General features: G+C 36.2%; 2 protein-coding genes and 1 long non-coding RNA gene across 3 annotated transcripts; 1 reads left to right on the top strand and 2 right to left on the bottom strand.

The window, feature by feature from the left end:
- Window positions 1-1,038: 1,038 nt before the first annotated feature.
- On the top strand, window positions 1,039-5,587 carry LOC113300276 (probable protein S-acyltransferase 22). Its single transcript, XM_026549494.1, has 9 exons — window positions 1,039-1,370; window positions 1,454-1,570; window positions 2,463-2,852; window positions 3,034-3,102; window positions 3,186-3,257; window positions 3,630-3,758; window positions 3,884-3,964; window positions 4,100-4,282; window positions 4,416-5,587. Exons 1-9 carry the CDS (start codon window positions 1,329-1,331, stop codon window positions 5,202-5,204), a joined length of 1,872 nt encoding a protein of 623 aa, XP_026405279.1. The 5' UTR covers window positions 1,039-1,328; the 3' UTR covers window positions 5,205-5,587.
- A 295-nt stretch (window positions 5,588-5,882) lies between these two features.
- Window positions 5,883-6,287, bottom strand: LOC113296475. Its single transcript, XM_026544782.1, has one exon. It carries the CDS (start codon window positions 6,285-6,287, stop codon window positions 5,883-5,885), a length of 405 nt encoding a protein of 134 aa, XP_026400567.1.
- Window positions 6,288-10,292: 4,005 nt separating this feature from the next.
- LOC113300275 lies at window positions 10,293-13,177 on the bottom strand. Its single transcript, XR_003335644.1, has 2 exons — window positions 11,155-13,177; window positions 10,293-10,428 (listed from the first exon to the last, which is right to left on the bottom strand). It is a non-coding gene; the product is annotated as an uncharacterized LOC113300275 (long non-coding RNA).
- Window positions 13,178-14,391: the final 1,214 nt, after the last annotated feature.

Raw genomic sequence — 14,391 nt, 5'->3', positions numbered from 1 at the left:
TAATATAAAATCACAAGAAAATGAATGTTAATTATATTCTTGATAAGAATTTTGACCAATACCCCTAGATATATTTATACATCTTCTCCTTTACGATTTAACTTCTTAATATAGTAAATATTATCTAAATGAATGAATATAAATGAATAAAATATTCATTTATCGATAAACAAATAACCCCGCTAAACGAATATTTTTTCTTAGTCCCGAAAGCATTCATTTATCGAGGTTTGACTGTACATTGTTCTTGTTGCACGTGCAATGCACATGCTGACGCTTAACTGACACCGTTAGCAGGATAAAAATTAATTTAAAACAAAATTATTTATGTAACGGTCAAGACGGTCAACCGTGGTCTCGTGACCCTAAACTCTAATTAAAATTTTGGGATGACCCAAACGCAATTCTGGTCACTTTTATGTGACCCAAAGTCAAAATATCCCTAATTTGAATTTACAAACAAATCATAACGTGAATTCAAGACGCAAGATCATGACAAAAATTTAATATAGACTTTCTCATTTACCTCCACTTAGCCATGTCATCTGTTTTTGTGATCTTTATCTTTGTATTAGAGATAAATATTTGGTGAAAAGAATATTAAATCCTAGACGTCGACTTTCAACCCTTACGATAGAGAATCGGAGGCACTCTAACCGCAAAGTTTACTATGCTTATAATTTATTCAAATTTAGATTAATAACATTCAAATCTTCTCTAAAATCTTCTAATCACACTACGATTTCAAATTACTCAAATTCACTCAAATTTTACTATTCCCGGTTGGTTAATTTACTCAAATTTTACTGCAAGCTTTCACCGGAAGATCCACATTTCAGTCGGCCCCGCGGTTGCAAGGTCATCTACTTTAAATGTTCAAAATCCAAATGACCCTTTTTACTTTTACCACTTGAGGAGAGGAGAGAGAGTACTGTACTGTAGTACCATAAAGTAGTGGTTGAAGATGACCAAACCCCCCAATTAACACCTTTATGTTTTACTGCACCAAAAATAGCAGATTTGCACAACCAACGAGACAACACCCAAACAATAAATAAAACACCAAGCAAAAAAAAACACTTCCCTGTCTGATCCCTCTGTCTGCCATGACGGAAGGTGACTTATCTGACCTGCAATAAACTTAAAACTTTTCCGTGACTTCAAAAAGTAGTCTTACACACAGTGAAGAAGGAGAACAAACCAAAGAAATCTCAACTTTCTCCATTGTTTCATTCTTTCTTCTTTTATCCATGCAACTTTTCTGGGGCATTCGCTCTTCTTCTTCACAAATTCCATCTGCTGAGTGAGTTCATTTATTCAACATAATAATGAGGAAACATGGATGGCAACTTCCTTACCATCCTCTTCAGGTTAGTAGTAATTTGATGATTTTAGTTGGAGCGTTTTTTGGATTTGTGATTTTGAATTTTGAGTGTTTGTTTTGATATTTTAGGTGGTTGCTGTGTCGGTGTTTCTGGCATTGGGATTTGCTTTCTATGTGTTTTTTGTTCCTTTTGTTGGAAGGAAGAAGAAGTTTCAATACATTATAATGGGGATCTACACTCCACTTGTAAGTTCCAACACTAATTATTTTAGGGTTTATGGAAATCAGATCTGTGTTGTTTTTCTAGTTTTTAACTTTTTACAAATGTCGGAAAGTTTGATCTCTTCTCTAATCATGAATCATGATTTGTTGTTTTTCTACTTCAAATTTTCTTCCGTTTTGTGTTGGATCAAACTGGAATTTGATTTCTAGCTACATTTGGAAATTGGGATTTCATTAGTAAACATGAGGGAGACTTGGACAATCAGTTGTTGAAGCTGAATTGAAAGATCATCTTTGTTTCTACTTCAATTTTTCTTCCCTTTTGTCTGAGATCAAACTGGAATTTAGTTTCTAGCAACATTTGAAAATCGGGGTTTCATTAGTAAACATGAGACTTGGGCAATCCCAGTTGTTGAAGCTGAATTGGTGTTTGTTAAAAAACCTGTGTTGATTCAAGATAGAAAATGTAGTTTTATACAATTCTTTTGTTACTTATCAGCTGAGGAATTCAGAGTAATTGCTGTTTAACAGATTGATTGACCGATTAGAGAACTTGATTCGGTGGAAACAATCAAACAATGAAACATCTGAAACCAACTTGTTGCTAATGTGTAAATACACCACAGGGTCTCTGAGATTTTGTATGCCGAAACCTTGAAAATTGTCATTAGGTGGAGTCTTGAAGATATCTGATTTGCATATCGCTATGTCAAGGATCATGAATAAAACAAGTGCTTAATAAGATGCAGAAAAAGAAACTGTGTGACATACTACTTATCCTGTATAAAAATGGATGGTTTTAACTCCAGGATAATGTTTGTACTCTCATTTGATTTTGTTGCACTTTGATATCTTTGAAATTGGATAACTATTCTCTTCTTATTGAAATTTGTATACATATGTTTACTCTTATCAGATTACAGGCGTCGTCTCCCTATACATTTGGTGCGCAGCAGCTGATCCTGGGGACCCTGGAATCTTCAAGTCCAAGAAGTATGTCAACATCGTAGAGAGTAGAAAGCATACATGGCTCAAGGAATCTAAACTAGGTGGGAAGTCAGCACCCTCGATAAATGATGCAAATGCTGCGACGGCAAGAGGAATGCCGTTGAGTGAAGGTGTGGTGGCCTCCTCAAATGAAATTGAAGAGAAGAACGGATCCTCTCATCATCCTTCATGCTGTATGGGTTTGTTGAGGTGGTGTCCTTGTGCTCTAATATGTAAATCCAGAAATCTCCATGAAGAATCCTGTCAACAACAAAAGAGTGAAGAGGGCATGTTCTACTGCAGTCTGTGTGAAGTGGAGGTGTGTCTACTTGCTCGTCTGTGTTTATAAATTTACTTCGCTTAGGAGTAGGCTGGAGTTCTAGTAGATACATTATTGATAGACAACAGGCTTCGATATAACGTATAATGATTCTTTTGAATTATTGATAGACAACAGGCTTCGATATAACTTATAATGATTCTTTTGAATTATTATCCAGGTTTTCAAGTACAGTAAGCACTGCAGAGTTTGTGATAAGTGCGTAGACCACTTCGATCATCATTGCAGAGTATGCAACCTCTTGATTTGACAGAAACTATTCCTGTTTGCCGGAACAAACACATCTAACATCTTCTTCCATGGGTTTTGTAGTGGGTCAACAATTGTATTGGCAAAAGAAATTACAGGCAGTTTTTCACCCTTATGGTCTTCGCCCTTCTCTTGGTAAGCTCAAGCTCTCTTTAGTCATTATTAATGTGGTAAATTCAAACTTTCAGTCCGTGTCCTTGATGAACTATATGATCCTACTTCCTCTGAATTTTTCTTGATCTCTGTGCCATGTCGGGATGCCATTCTGCTTTTACATCTATATCACCCTTTCTTAATTCTGGAAATCTTTGAAATAACAATGAAAGCCTTCTTTCAGTCTCCACCTGTAATCTTTCTGAGTTTGTAACATCAACTTCCCCTAAACCTCTGTAATGACACGCCACACTCGTAAGATCAAAGCGTAAGCATTTTATCTGCAGTTGCTTTTCCAATTCGGTTATTATTGACAGGTATCATGGTTTGTGCTCATTGGGCATGAGATTGCAGCTCATTCTTCAGTGGTCTACTGGAATCCTTGTAATGATCAGTTGTTTTCTGGAGCGAAAGCAGTTCTCAACAGAGATAACTTCCAAATTGGGGAGCAGTTTTTCTTTTCTTCCTTTTATAGCAGTGGTGGTGAGTATGATTCTTTTATTTTATTTATCCTGTATTTCATGTTATTCCATTATACAGTGGTGAAGTTAGCCAACTGAATGTTTTTATCGAGTTCCATAATACACTGCAAATGAACTTTTTTACAGGCTTCTTGCACCATTTTGGCTATGATTGCTACCTTACCACTCGTGCAGCTATTCTTCTTTCATTTACTAATTATAAAAAAGGTCAGTCCAATAACCCATTCATTACCCCACTTCCTCATGAAATTTGGAAGAAGCAATAGCGTAGTCTATTTTCTGCATTTTTATTTCTACATTAATCTTAAAGAAGCTGATGATGTGATTGTCTTTGTTTAAAAGGGAATCAGCACATATGATTACATCATAGCATTGAGGGAGCAGGAACAACAATTAGTTGGAGGTCAGCAAACCCCTCAAATGTCCCCTGTTAGCTCTATCACTGGGTTAAGCAGTGCAAGCTCTTACAACACATTTCATCGAGCCGCTTGGTGTACTCCCCCACGTCTGTTTCTCGAGGATCAGGTAAGCTATTCCTCTGTCTTTTTTATCTGAAAATATGGTTTGTCATAAACTTAACCTTATCAAATTATAAAATCGTGACCGAGCGATTTCACCTTTTACGATGCTGATATTCAAATTTCTGGTTTTCTTCCAGTTCGATGTAGTTTCTCCTGACACCAACAGGACACTAGGTTCTTCAAGGAAGAGGATGATTGGAGAACAACCAATCAGGAAGAAGAATCCTGGGGCTGTAAATCTAAATCCTTGGACACTGGCACGTTTGAATGCGGATGAAGTATCAAGACTTGCCGCTGAGGCGAAGAAGAAGTCCAAAATCCTTCAGCCCGTTGGGAGAAGAGAAGCAACTTCTGGACTAGAAACAGATAGTAGCTTTAGCAGCAGTGGACGGATGGCGCCAAGGCCTGAGAACAGAAAGCGAACCACCAAGAGGGTCCGCCTCCCTGCAGACCTTCCACATGAAGCCCTCGCTAAGATATCTTCCAAAACTACTGATATTCACAGAAGTGGTTTCAAAGCAGAGACGTCAAGCAGTTTAACACCATTGCAACTTGAAGCACGAAGCGCTTTCCAGACAAGTCGGGCCATGTCTGCCACTACCAGGAATGTCATTTCTTCTCCTGATAGCAGTCAAGATTCCCCAGATTTTCATCCTTTCCGTATATCTTCATCAGGGGCTGAAGAGGCTAGAGGGCTCACTGGTCTTTCAGCTGCTGCTTCATCTACACATAAGGGAATCCCATTTGTAAGATCTACCAGTGATGGATACGAGCCATCTGGAGGTGAAGACAGTGACCGTGTTCCCTCGAGAACTATGCCCAGATCTACGAACTTTAATAAACTCTGGAGTTCTGCTCAAAATGAGTTGGCGGTTGAATCCAAGGCGTCAACTTCAACTCTTTTATCTAACCTTAGAATGCTTTAATGGATTTGACAAAGTTTGTTATTCTTTGATTCATGATCTAAGGCTTTGATTGGTGTTGCTGACTCATCAACTCTCAATACTACTGCCAGTTGGGATGAAAAGAACATCAAGAGACAAGTACAACTTACAGTCTGGTTCAGATTTCCAGTGGTTGCTGAACTCTATTCTGCCTGGTTCTTGGTATAAAAGAACCGAATGCTGTTACACGCTTGTACACTCTCTTCCAAAACGTCGCTATCAGAGGCTGTATCGCTCCATTCGAAATAGAGTACCAATTAATGGTGGTTACGCTAACTTGTCGTAGTCGATAATTATGGATAAATGGATTTGTGAATTAAACTACAATCAATCCAATTTACTTGTTGGTTGATCACATTTATACATATTGGTTTGGTTATTCACCATTGACTTCTTGGCATTGTTCTGTAATTGTGTCTTTTCTCAAAAATGCTTTTCATTACCTAACCAGATAAAATTGCAGGAGAAGGAATGAATTTTCTTAGCTATAGAGCTTTCAATGTACATGAAAATGACAACCAGAGATGAATTTTGTGCAACATTTCAATCTTTAGCTTCGAGCTATTTTATCCATGTAATGTAGGGTAACTCTATAACTCTGCAAGTGGAAAAATTTACAGTTATCTCCATTGTTTCAGTTAAACTTCTTGTAGCTTGTCATCAAGGCAATTCATGCAAATATTTTGAGTCTGTGAATATTTCATTTTCCTCCATGCTCTTAATACTGTAATAATAATAGTTTGAGTTTCCTTCCCCGTCTATTCTTAACTCTGTCTTGCAATTTGTGTAGAAAATGCAGGTGATGACAGTTTCTTGAAGAATGAGAAGGGAGTATAAATAAGCAATCAACAGACCCTCTAAAGCCATATAGAAGCTGATTTTATCAGACAGATGGTAAATTGTTACGACGCGGTACTGGAACAAAGCTTCAAGAAATGCTAGACCCAAATTGACAGGCAAGGCTAAAGAGAGAGCAGTAGACACCCTGCTTCTGATCAGCACACATGCCTTGAGAATCGCCACAAACCCGCCACAGTTCTCCATTCCTGCAACTACCAAAGCCATGTTGCAGATGATAAGGGTGTTGGCAAGGATTAATGAGTACACAACTGCTCCACCAGCAGAGAGGAAGAACGCCGAGCCCGGTGAGGAATACCCGAATTCACTAAATGTGTTGAAGAGAACAAAAAGAAAGCACAGTCCTACCGCGTGCGCGGAGAAGATTATAAATGAGTTGCATAGATGTGTAAGAAGAAGAGGGTTGTAAAGAAAAAACACAGAAGAAGTAGTAGTTGAAGGTGTTTTGTGGTGCAGAGCTTGAATTATAGCTGATTTTGCAATAAGAAGAAATGAGAGGGTGAAGGGAAAAGAAAAGATTGAACAAGTTATGGTTTGAGATAGTTTTACATTGAGCAGGAAGAAGAAATGCGACGACGGAGGGAATCCGGCTGCATTGAAAAGATTATCTAGGCGAATTTGGATTGTTAGTAAGAGCGGATATGAGAAGAATTCAACTGCTTGTGACAGAAGAACTAGAATTGAGACGGGCAACAGAATGAGCGCCACAAAGAATGTGAAGTACTGGTAGTTTTGAAAGAAAGCATGAAATGATTTTCTCAAAATCTTGATCTTGTTCTCCATGGATTATCTTGGATTGTTTTTTCTCTGATTTCAAAAAGTTTCAGAGAAAATGATGGTTTAATCAAAATTCAAGAATTGTCAGGTTCTTTATATATGAGCCAGAACAAATAGACATTGATGTTTTATTCTCCCTTAATTTTTTAATTTCTCGACTATATTATTGGCAGGATTATTATTTTCTAAGAAAATAAAATAAAACAAAGTTATTATATTGGTGGCTTGTTTCAAGTTGGGTGTCTTTTTGGATGAATGTGATTGACCTACTCATACGCCTACAAGAAATGGATGATGGAGTTGTTCTCAAATTTCCAAACTCTCTTTTCTTTCCATTTTTCTCCATCTTATTTCCTATTATCCGATCATTCTTAATCTAGCAGTTTCATAATCAAAAATATATAAACAACATTTAAACAATCTAACTGATCCGATTAAGTTTTTCATTTTGTAGTTATTGTCATAAATATATAAAATGGTTGGTTATAGTGCTGCCAGATCAAAAATGTTGGGACAACGTAAGGGCCATTTCTTTTACCTTTTCAGGATATATGATATCTGAACCAGAAATTAGGTCATTTAGGTTTACTTAGGTGAAGGGTTTATTATCTTGTAAAGAAAAATGTCACAGTTAGCTTGCCTAATTTAATTTAATGTGGTCCCTCCCCCATTGGGAGGAGGAGGAGGAGTTGGAGAAGAAAGGTACGGTGATGGGGAGGTGGTGGCATCATGAGTTGGGTGTGGAGTCATTTATAAATGCAGGCAGCTGCTGTTTCCTGTTAGTTGAAGAATTTGTTTACTTATGTGACGTTACATCTTTTACTTTACTTTGCATCTAATTTTTGATTCTTCTCCTCCGCAAGAAATCAAAAATCGAAGTCCATTTTAGTTGGTGGAACTACAACTGATTATCTGAATATCTAATTTAGACACAAACCAGCTTATTTTCTAGAGACGAAGAAAATAATTTGGTTTGAAATTTACCTTTATATTCTTTTATCCATAAGCGACTTATGGTACATGTCACAATCTAGAAAAAGAATGTATCGTGTCAACATGTTCACAGCACAGCATAACACTGAACGAGAACACTGGGAAAAAAAAAAAAACTCATGCACACTTGGTTTATATAATAAGAAAAATGTATGTATTTTTTGTAATGAGAGATTATTATACGGTAGACTTCTTCGTCATTTCATGTGCTAAGATGCCTCGATTTATATTATACTACTCCATGAGACGGCGACTCTTATCGGAAAATGGATATTATGCAGATTTTTATGAGTTAAAATATGCATAAGTGTGCATGATTTCAAAGGATGTTTCTTGTATTATTGGTACCGTGGATTATTTTTATGGCAATGATTGTGACCTGTATGGATAGAATTATCATGCCAGAAGTACCATGGAATAATTATAATCCATCCTGTTAACTCTTCTCTGGCTTGTCCTTCTAGTGTCCTTCATGATCAGCTGGTGCGTGCTTCGCAAATCGTGCCATGGTTGAACAGTGGAGATCCGGTCGTCATTGACCTCTTCACTCTTGGCTCTTGCAGCTAGTTCCAGGCACCCTTTAGTTAAGGCTGGGTAAAATGTACAGCGACAAACATACATCTATGCCTAGTTGTGTCCACAATACTTGCATCCTTGTCACTCTCCGGTTTTTGAAACCATTGGAAAAAAATATGGAAACAGTCATTTATGGGCCTGGTCTGATTGTTTGTGTTAAGGATACAACTATCATCGCTCATTCAAAGCAGTAACTACAGTTGTATCCTTCTAAGCTATAGCTGTCATATTATGTCGACATTCTAGTGTCCGTCAATTTTGTATTTTGGTGAAATTTCCACACTTGATATTGTGGATTCTCATTCAATATAAAGAACCGTATACGACTATTATTACAAAATATATTGCAAGATTGTATACCAAAAATACAAGATTGACAGACATTAGAATGTCGATATAATATGACAGTTATAGCTTAGAATGATACAACTGTAGTTACTGCTTTGAATGAATGAGGATAACTATATCCTTAACAGTTTGTTGGTCTATAAGACTATACCATGACTATGAGTACAAATACCACCACAAAATTTTAAATTTTCAAAGTTTTCTAATTTTTACATTCTCTCTTTAGATAAAAAATCAGTTGAATTTGGAAAATGAATTATGGGACGATATTCATTTACTAAGATGAACTACTAAGGGCCATTATATAAAGTGTTGGACATCATGTGTAAGTCTACAATTATGGGGACTAGGGTTTAAAGATGCTGAAAAGATGAACCATGCAATGATGGCTAGACTTGGCTGGAGATTGCTAACCCAACCAGATTCCTGGTGGGTGAAACAGTTTAAACAAAAATACTTTAAGAATTAATCTATGTTTTCTATAAAAAAAATCATGTTGCAGGGAATCAATCTGATTCACAAATATCTGGGTTGGGATGTGGGAGATGGTCAGTCCATTAATATTTCGACTGACCAATGGATCCCTGATCTTGAAATTACTCTTGATCAACTCTGTTCTGAAAAGAACAAATCGTTAACACTTTGTATCGGATCTGATTAATCCTGATACAAATAAGTAGAACCAGAAACTAATTAAAGAATCTTTTCCTCATATAATTGCACAGTCTATTTTGAACATCAACTTGTTTTTAGATATGGATGAAAACTTAGAACGAGATAAACCTAGATGGAAATTAACTAGGAATGGCATCTTCACAGTTAATTCACTTTATGATAGACTATGTGGAATGCATGATATTGACAGCACTAAGGAGTTATTTTGGAAAGCTGAACTTCCACAGATAATAAAATTGTTTGTATGGAAATGTCTGAATGATGCTTTACCAATTAATCAGATTCTCTCATGTTATATGCCTGATGTACATGAAAAATGCATATTCTGTCAGGATCATATTGAAACCTTAGAGCATCTATTTTTTGAATGTGCTTATTTTAAATTAGTTTGGGGGAGTTAATAGTAATTCAGGGTTTTTTCTTTGAAGGAACAATATAATCAATGACAGGTAGGAAGGGACATTTTGACTGAGACATGTGCAACTAAATGCTGGTTCATATGGAAGGAAATGTGCAATAGAATTTTTGAAAAAAAAAGCTACCTCTTCTCTACAGCTTTCGATTACAATTCAAAGGCATATGAACTATTGGGGAATGTCTAGAAAAAATACGAACCAGCAAACTAGTTGTTCTAACTGAGTGGCATAATAAATTAAATGTCCCCTGGAAATTACTTGACTATTGAGACGCCCCAACCTAAGCACCTGCTTAACTAACAAGATTACAACTAATTGAAGCATCAAATCTAGATTAATGATCTTAAGAATCTCAGTTTCATAAGCTAATCCCAAAAAGAAACCCATACGCTCTGATATGACATAAATGAAGATCTATCGAGTGATATGAATATAATAATGTGTTGTTTTACGAAGAAAAAATAATACATACACAAAAGATAAACAAACATCTTCAGTACGCTAAAACTTTAAGCAACGAAATCAGATATCTTTGCGCGCACCATTTCTTCTGATTACTGAAACTGAAGTGGGAACGAGTGAGCACATCACCCCAAAGGGTGCTCAATGATAACATATAACTCTCAAGTAATCACTAACATGCTTCACAATTCTAACATAATATAAATCGAAAGATACAAGAAGAAACTAATCATACAACTATTTATGCATCATGAAGCAAGTGTCACTCTAGCCTCGCCAAACTCATTGGAGGAGACGACGAGAGAACAACCCTAATCAGTAATAATAACATCGTCCAAACAGAGTGCCCATACAAACCATGATTCAGAATATTACTATCAAGATCAGAAAGTTAGTCAAACTAGTAAAATATGCACACGAGTGATTTCCCCAAAATAAAATAATATATATAATAACGAAACGGGGAAAAAGCCGCCCTACTAGGTAATATTATAAAGGGGAAGAAGCCGCCCTACTATATATTATTTGTATACTATCGAAACGGGGAAGAAGCCGCCCTACTAATATATTGAAACGGGGAAGAAGCCGCCCTACTAAATAATATTAAAACGGGAAAGAAGTTGCCATACTTAACTTAGCAAAGAACCGTGGGGAATCACAGACACTCCTTGCGGGGAAATCATACAACGCATATTACACGCACATCAAGACACATACAAGCATTACATAGATAGTAAAACACACAACATGCTAAAAGTAATAAAGACTCTTCATGCTCGCAATACAAAGAATGCTCAATGATTACAAGAAGGTTACAAAGTTCCCACCTGATTCTGAAGGAAAAAACTTCTACCTTGAGATCCTCATTCCACTGGTTCATCCTTTAGATCGGTCGCTGTTAATGAAGACTAACTGTTAATCGCACAAGCACTCTAAGAATTAGCCAAAAGTCTCATACAAGGCTCATACAAGTCTAACTAATGGTTCTAAGCCCATTCATAACTTTACATCTTTTCCATTCTCTATATTTAGCATAGCTAAGGTTTATTAAATGAATTGGGTTGGATCTATAGTCCATTAGATCAGTCTTAAGAAGACCTACAACTTTGTTTAAGGAACCAAAAGCTAATTTGGACCATAAGGGGTCTAATTCATCAAAATAAGAAAACTAACTCTAAGCCCAAGTCCACTAAACCAGTCCATCAATCTAAGGCCTGGTCTATCTGAGTCAACTAACGGTCGCTAACAGTCAAAAGGGTCAATTAACAGTCAACATCCAAGTCAAGGTCAAACTCAAAGTCCAATCAAAGGTCAAATCAACGGTAAACTGGTCAAGTCTGGTTTTGGCTCACTGATTCAGTTCTGAGTCGAACCGATTCAACTCAGTCAGATATCCTAAGTCATCTAAGGTCAGAGTCAGACAGACAATCTGACTAGGATGACTAATAGGTCTAAGACACAAGGCCAAAGCCTTAGCGCAAGCCAGAGCCATTGCTCAGGCTAAAGAATACTAATGCACAAACAAGATGCAACACAAACATGTCAAGGCCAACAACCTAACTCTTCTTCATTAATTCATTTCAACTAGATTAACTTCAACTACAATACTTCAGTCATACATTCATTTCAATCTTCATACTTTCTAATTTCAGTCACAACCATTGTCTATATCATAGCAGCATCAACATCCATAGCAAAACCAAACATCCATATCACTGCCAGTGATACAATCCTCCAATAATAAACACATACCTCATGTTCATTAATATCTCAACTGCAATTACAGAAGTTAAGTATCAGTTCTTCTTTGCCATACTACCCATAGGCTACAACACCACACATACAACACCACCACTACCACCAGATACTCAACTCCAACAACATTACAATACTTGTAATTCAAACTTACACAACAAAATCATTTCAGTACCATTATAATCATCACCTCCACCTGTATCTATTCACAATTCAGTCTCTGCAGTTCACTAACCATGTGCACACTCCATAGCAGTAACTTTCACTAGCCCAATCACTCACACCCAACTTCATTCGAAGCTTCTGCCAAAACATAATCATCTCAACCTGAACATCACTCATCCATCTTCAATCACAACATGATTAAACTCTAATCTTTCTCAAACTCCTCAAGTCAGCAACTTCATAATACAAAGTCAATAACTCAATTACACCTGCCACTTGAACTTCATCAGCAACAATTCTCTAAATTACCTTTCTCTTCTTCCAATTCAGAACACCAATCAAAACCCTAATTCTAAATCATCAATTCGTCTTCCTTCCAGTACCAATCAATTGATCCCCAACTATAATCTCAAACCCTTATTTACAAAATCCCTAATTTTCAATTTGAATTGCACATAACTAAAATTAAACCATATATGAACATCTCTACTTCAAATAAAAGCAAACCCATATACTAATTCAATCAAACAACACATCAATTTCACACAACACAGAGCTTAACAAAGAAACCCTAATTAAATCTCTAATTTACTTTTTTCTTTTCGATTCATCATCAGAACAACATCACCTGGACAATCCAGTAACAACCCCTCTATTCTTCATCCCAGAATGACACTTTTCCATCATCAATATCATCTTCTGATTCTCCTGGAACTCAAACAACCTCAATTCAAACTTCATCTTCTTTGGTTCATCAAGCTAACTAATATCTATGAATAACTCACACGAGAACAACTCTACTCTTCTGAACTGAGCTCGACAGAGAGGGGAAGAGAAAGAACGTGGAAGAAGAAGAAGAAAGAAGAAGGAAAGAGAAGAAGAAAAGAGAAATGAGTTTCTCTTCGACACGTTTCAGATAAAACCAAATGGTTTTACTACAACACCCAACACTTCGGATATGTGCAGCCAAGCGGTGAATCATTGAAAAATACTTTACCCTTCGAACTAATCCAGTAATATCTTTTTCGTCCGGTACCTGAATGACACGTTCGAGTAGTCTAAGTCGCACAACTTTCCGAGACCTATTCAGCGGTACTAGTTTGTATCTAGATCGTTGTTAGATTAATTTCTATCAGTTAGGGTTCATCTCTAATTAATCGAGTCATTAGCGGTTTAGTCATCTCTTGACTGGTCTAATAACGTTGACGAGCTTGAGGGTCCTTACATTCTCCCCACCTTATTCATTTTCGTCCTCGGAAATCGAACCGTCCTTCTGGTTTTCAAAACTCCCCACCTTATTTAGATGTACCATCTCTCGTCTAAATGCAAGTATTGCTCATACTTACAAACGCGCGAAAACTCAACTCACTTAAATGAGTTCACAACAACATGAAATGAAACACAAACCTTTTTGGTTTTCTACAACTAAAATATGTAGTTTGTAGCTCTAGATTCAACTACCATAATTTTTATTCTAACTAATAGGTATGTCTAAGTCTTCCACCCTAAAATTTATAATATTTAATAATTTTATTAATTTGATGTAATTTATCCATATATCTAATCCAAAGTTTGATTTCACTAACTCTATAATGTCTGATATTTTAAATTTACTGTTACACAATATATAAGTTTCAATTATGCTTATTTAGATTCTACCAAGTAGGCAAATCTAAGTTCCTCACACTAACTTTCTAGATCAATGGTTTAATGGTTCTAAATATCTGTAAAGTATTCAATTATTTTTTAGAAAAAAAATTCAATATATATCAACATTACTATCCTCACTATTTTTCTTGTGTTGGATTCTACTACGGGAACATATATAATTCCAAACTAATTGTTTTCCAACTTTAATGAACTTATAAACCATAATACAATTGGTTTGACCTACAATTTTTAGTTCATAGCATACACACAACACAAGGAGACAAACAAAACAATCAAAATAATATTTTAGTTACTGATAGTTTTTAGTGATTAAGATTTATCTCACAACCCATTCCAGTTCTAAACTAATCTAATTCACTAATTGATACTAGCTATTATCTATTGTTTCCCATGTAAGACCTAATAGTGAGCTCTGATACCAACTTGAGACGCCCCAACCTAAGCACCTGCTTAACTAATAAGATTATAACTAA

Source organism: Papaver somniferum, chromosome 7 (genome assembly GCF_003573695.1).
Source record: "Papaver somniferum cultivar HN1 chromosome 7, ASM357369v1, whole genome shotgun sequence".
In the NCBI taxonomy this organism is placed as follows: domain Eukaryota; kingdom Viridiplantae; phylum Streptophyta; class Magnoliopsida; order Ranunculales; family Papaveraceae; genus Papaver; species Papaver somniferum.
This window is presented reverse-complemented; position numbering and strand designations above follow the sequence as displayed.

Bases quoted from the DNA above. Each gene is read 5' to 3' on its own strand.
- LOC113300276 (XM_026549494.1), top strand. From the start codon at position 1,329: ATGAGGAAACATGGATGGCAACTTCCTTACCATCCTCTTCAG. The intron at 1,571-2,462 runs GTAAGTTCCAAC...TACTCTTATCAG, and splicing joins TGGGGATCTACACTCCACTT to ATTACAGGCGTCGTCTCCCT. The intron at 3,103-3,185 runs GTATGCAACCTC...TGGGTTTTGTAG, and splicing joins ACTTCGATCATCATTGCAGA to TGGGTCAACAATTGTATTGG.
- LOC113296475 (XM_026544782.1), bottom strand. From the start codon at position 6,287: ATGGCTTTGGTAGTTGCAGGAATGGAGAACTGTGGCGGGTTTGTGGCG.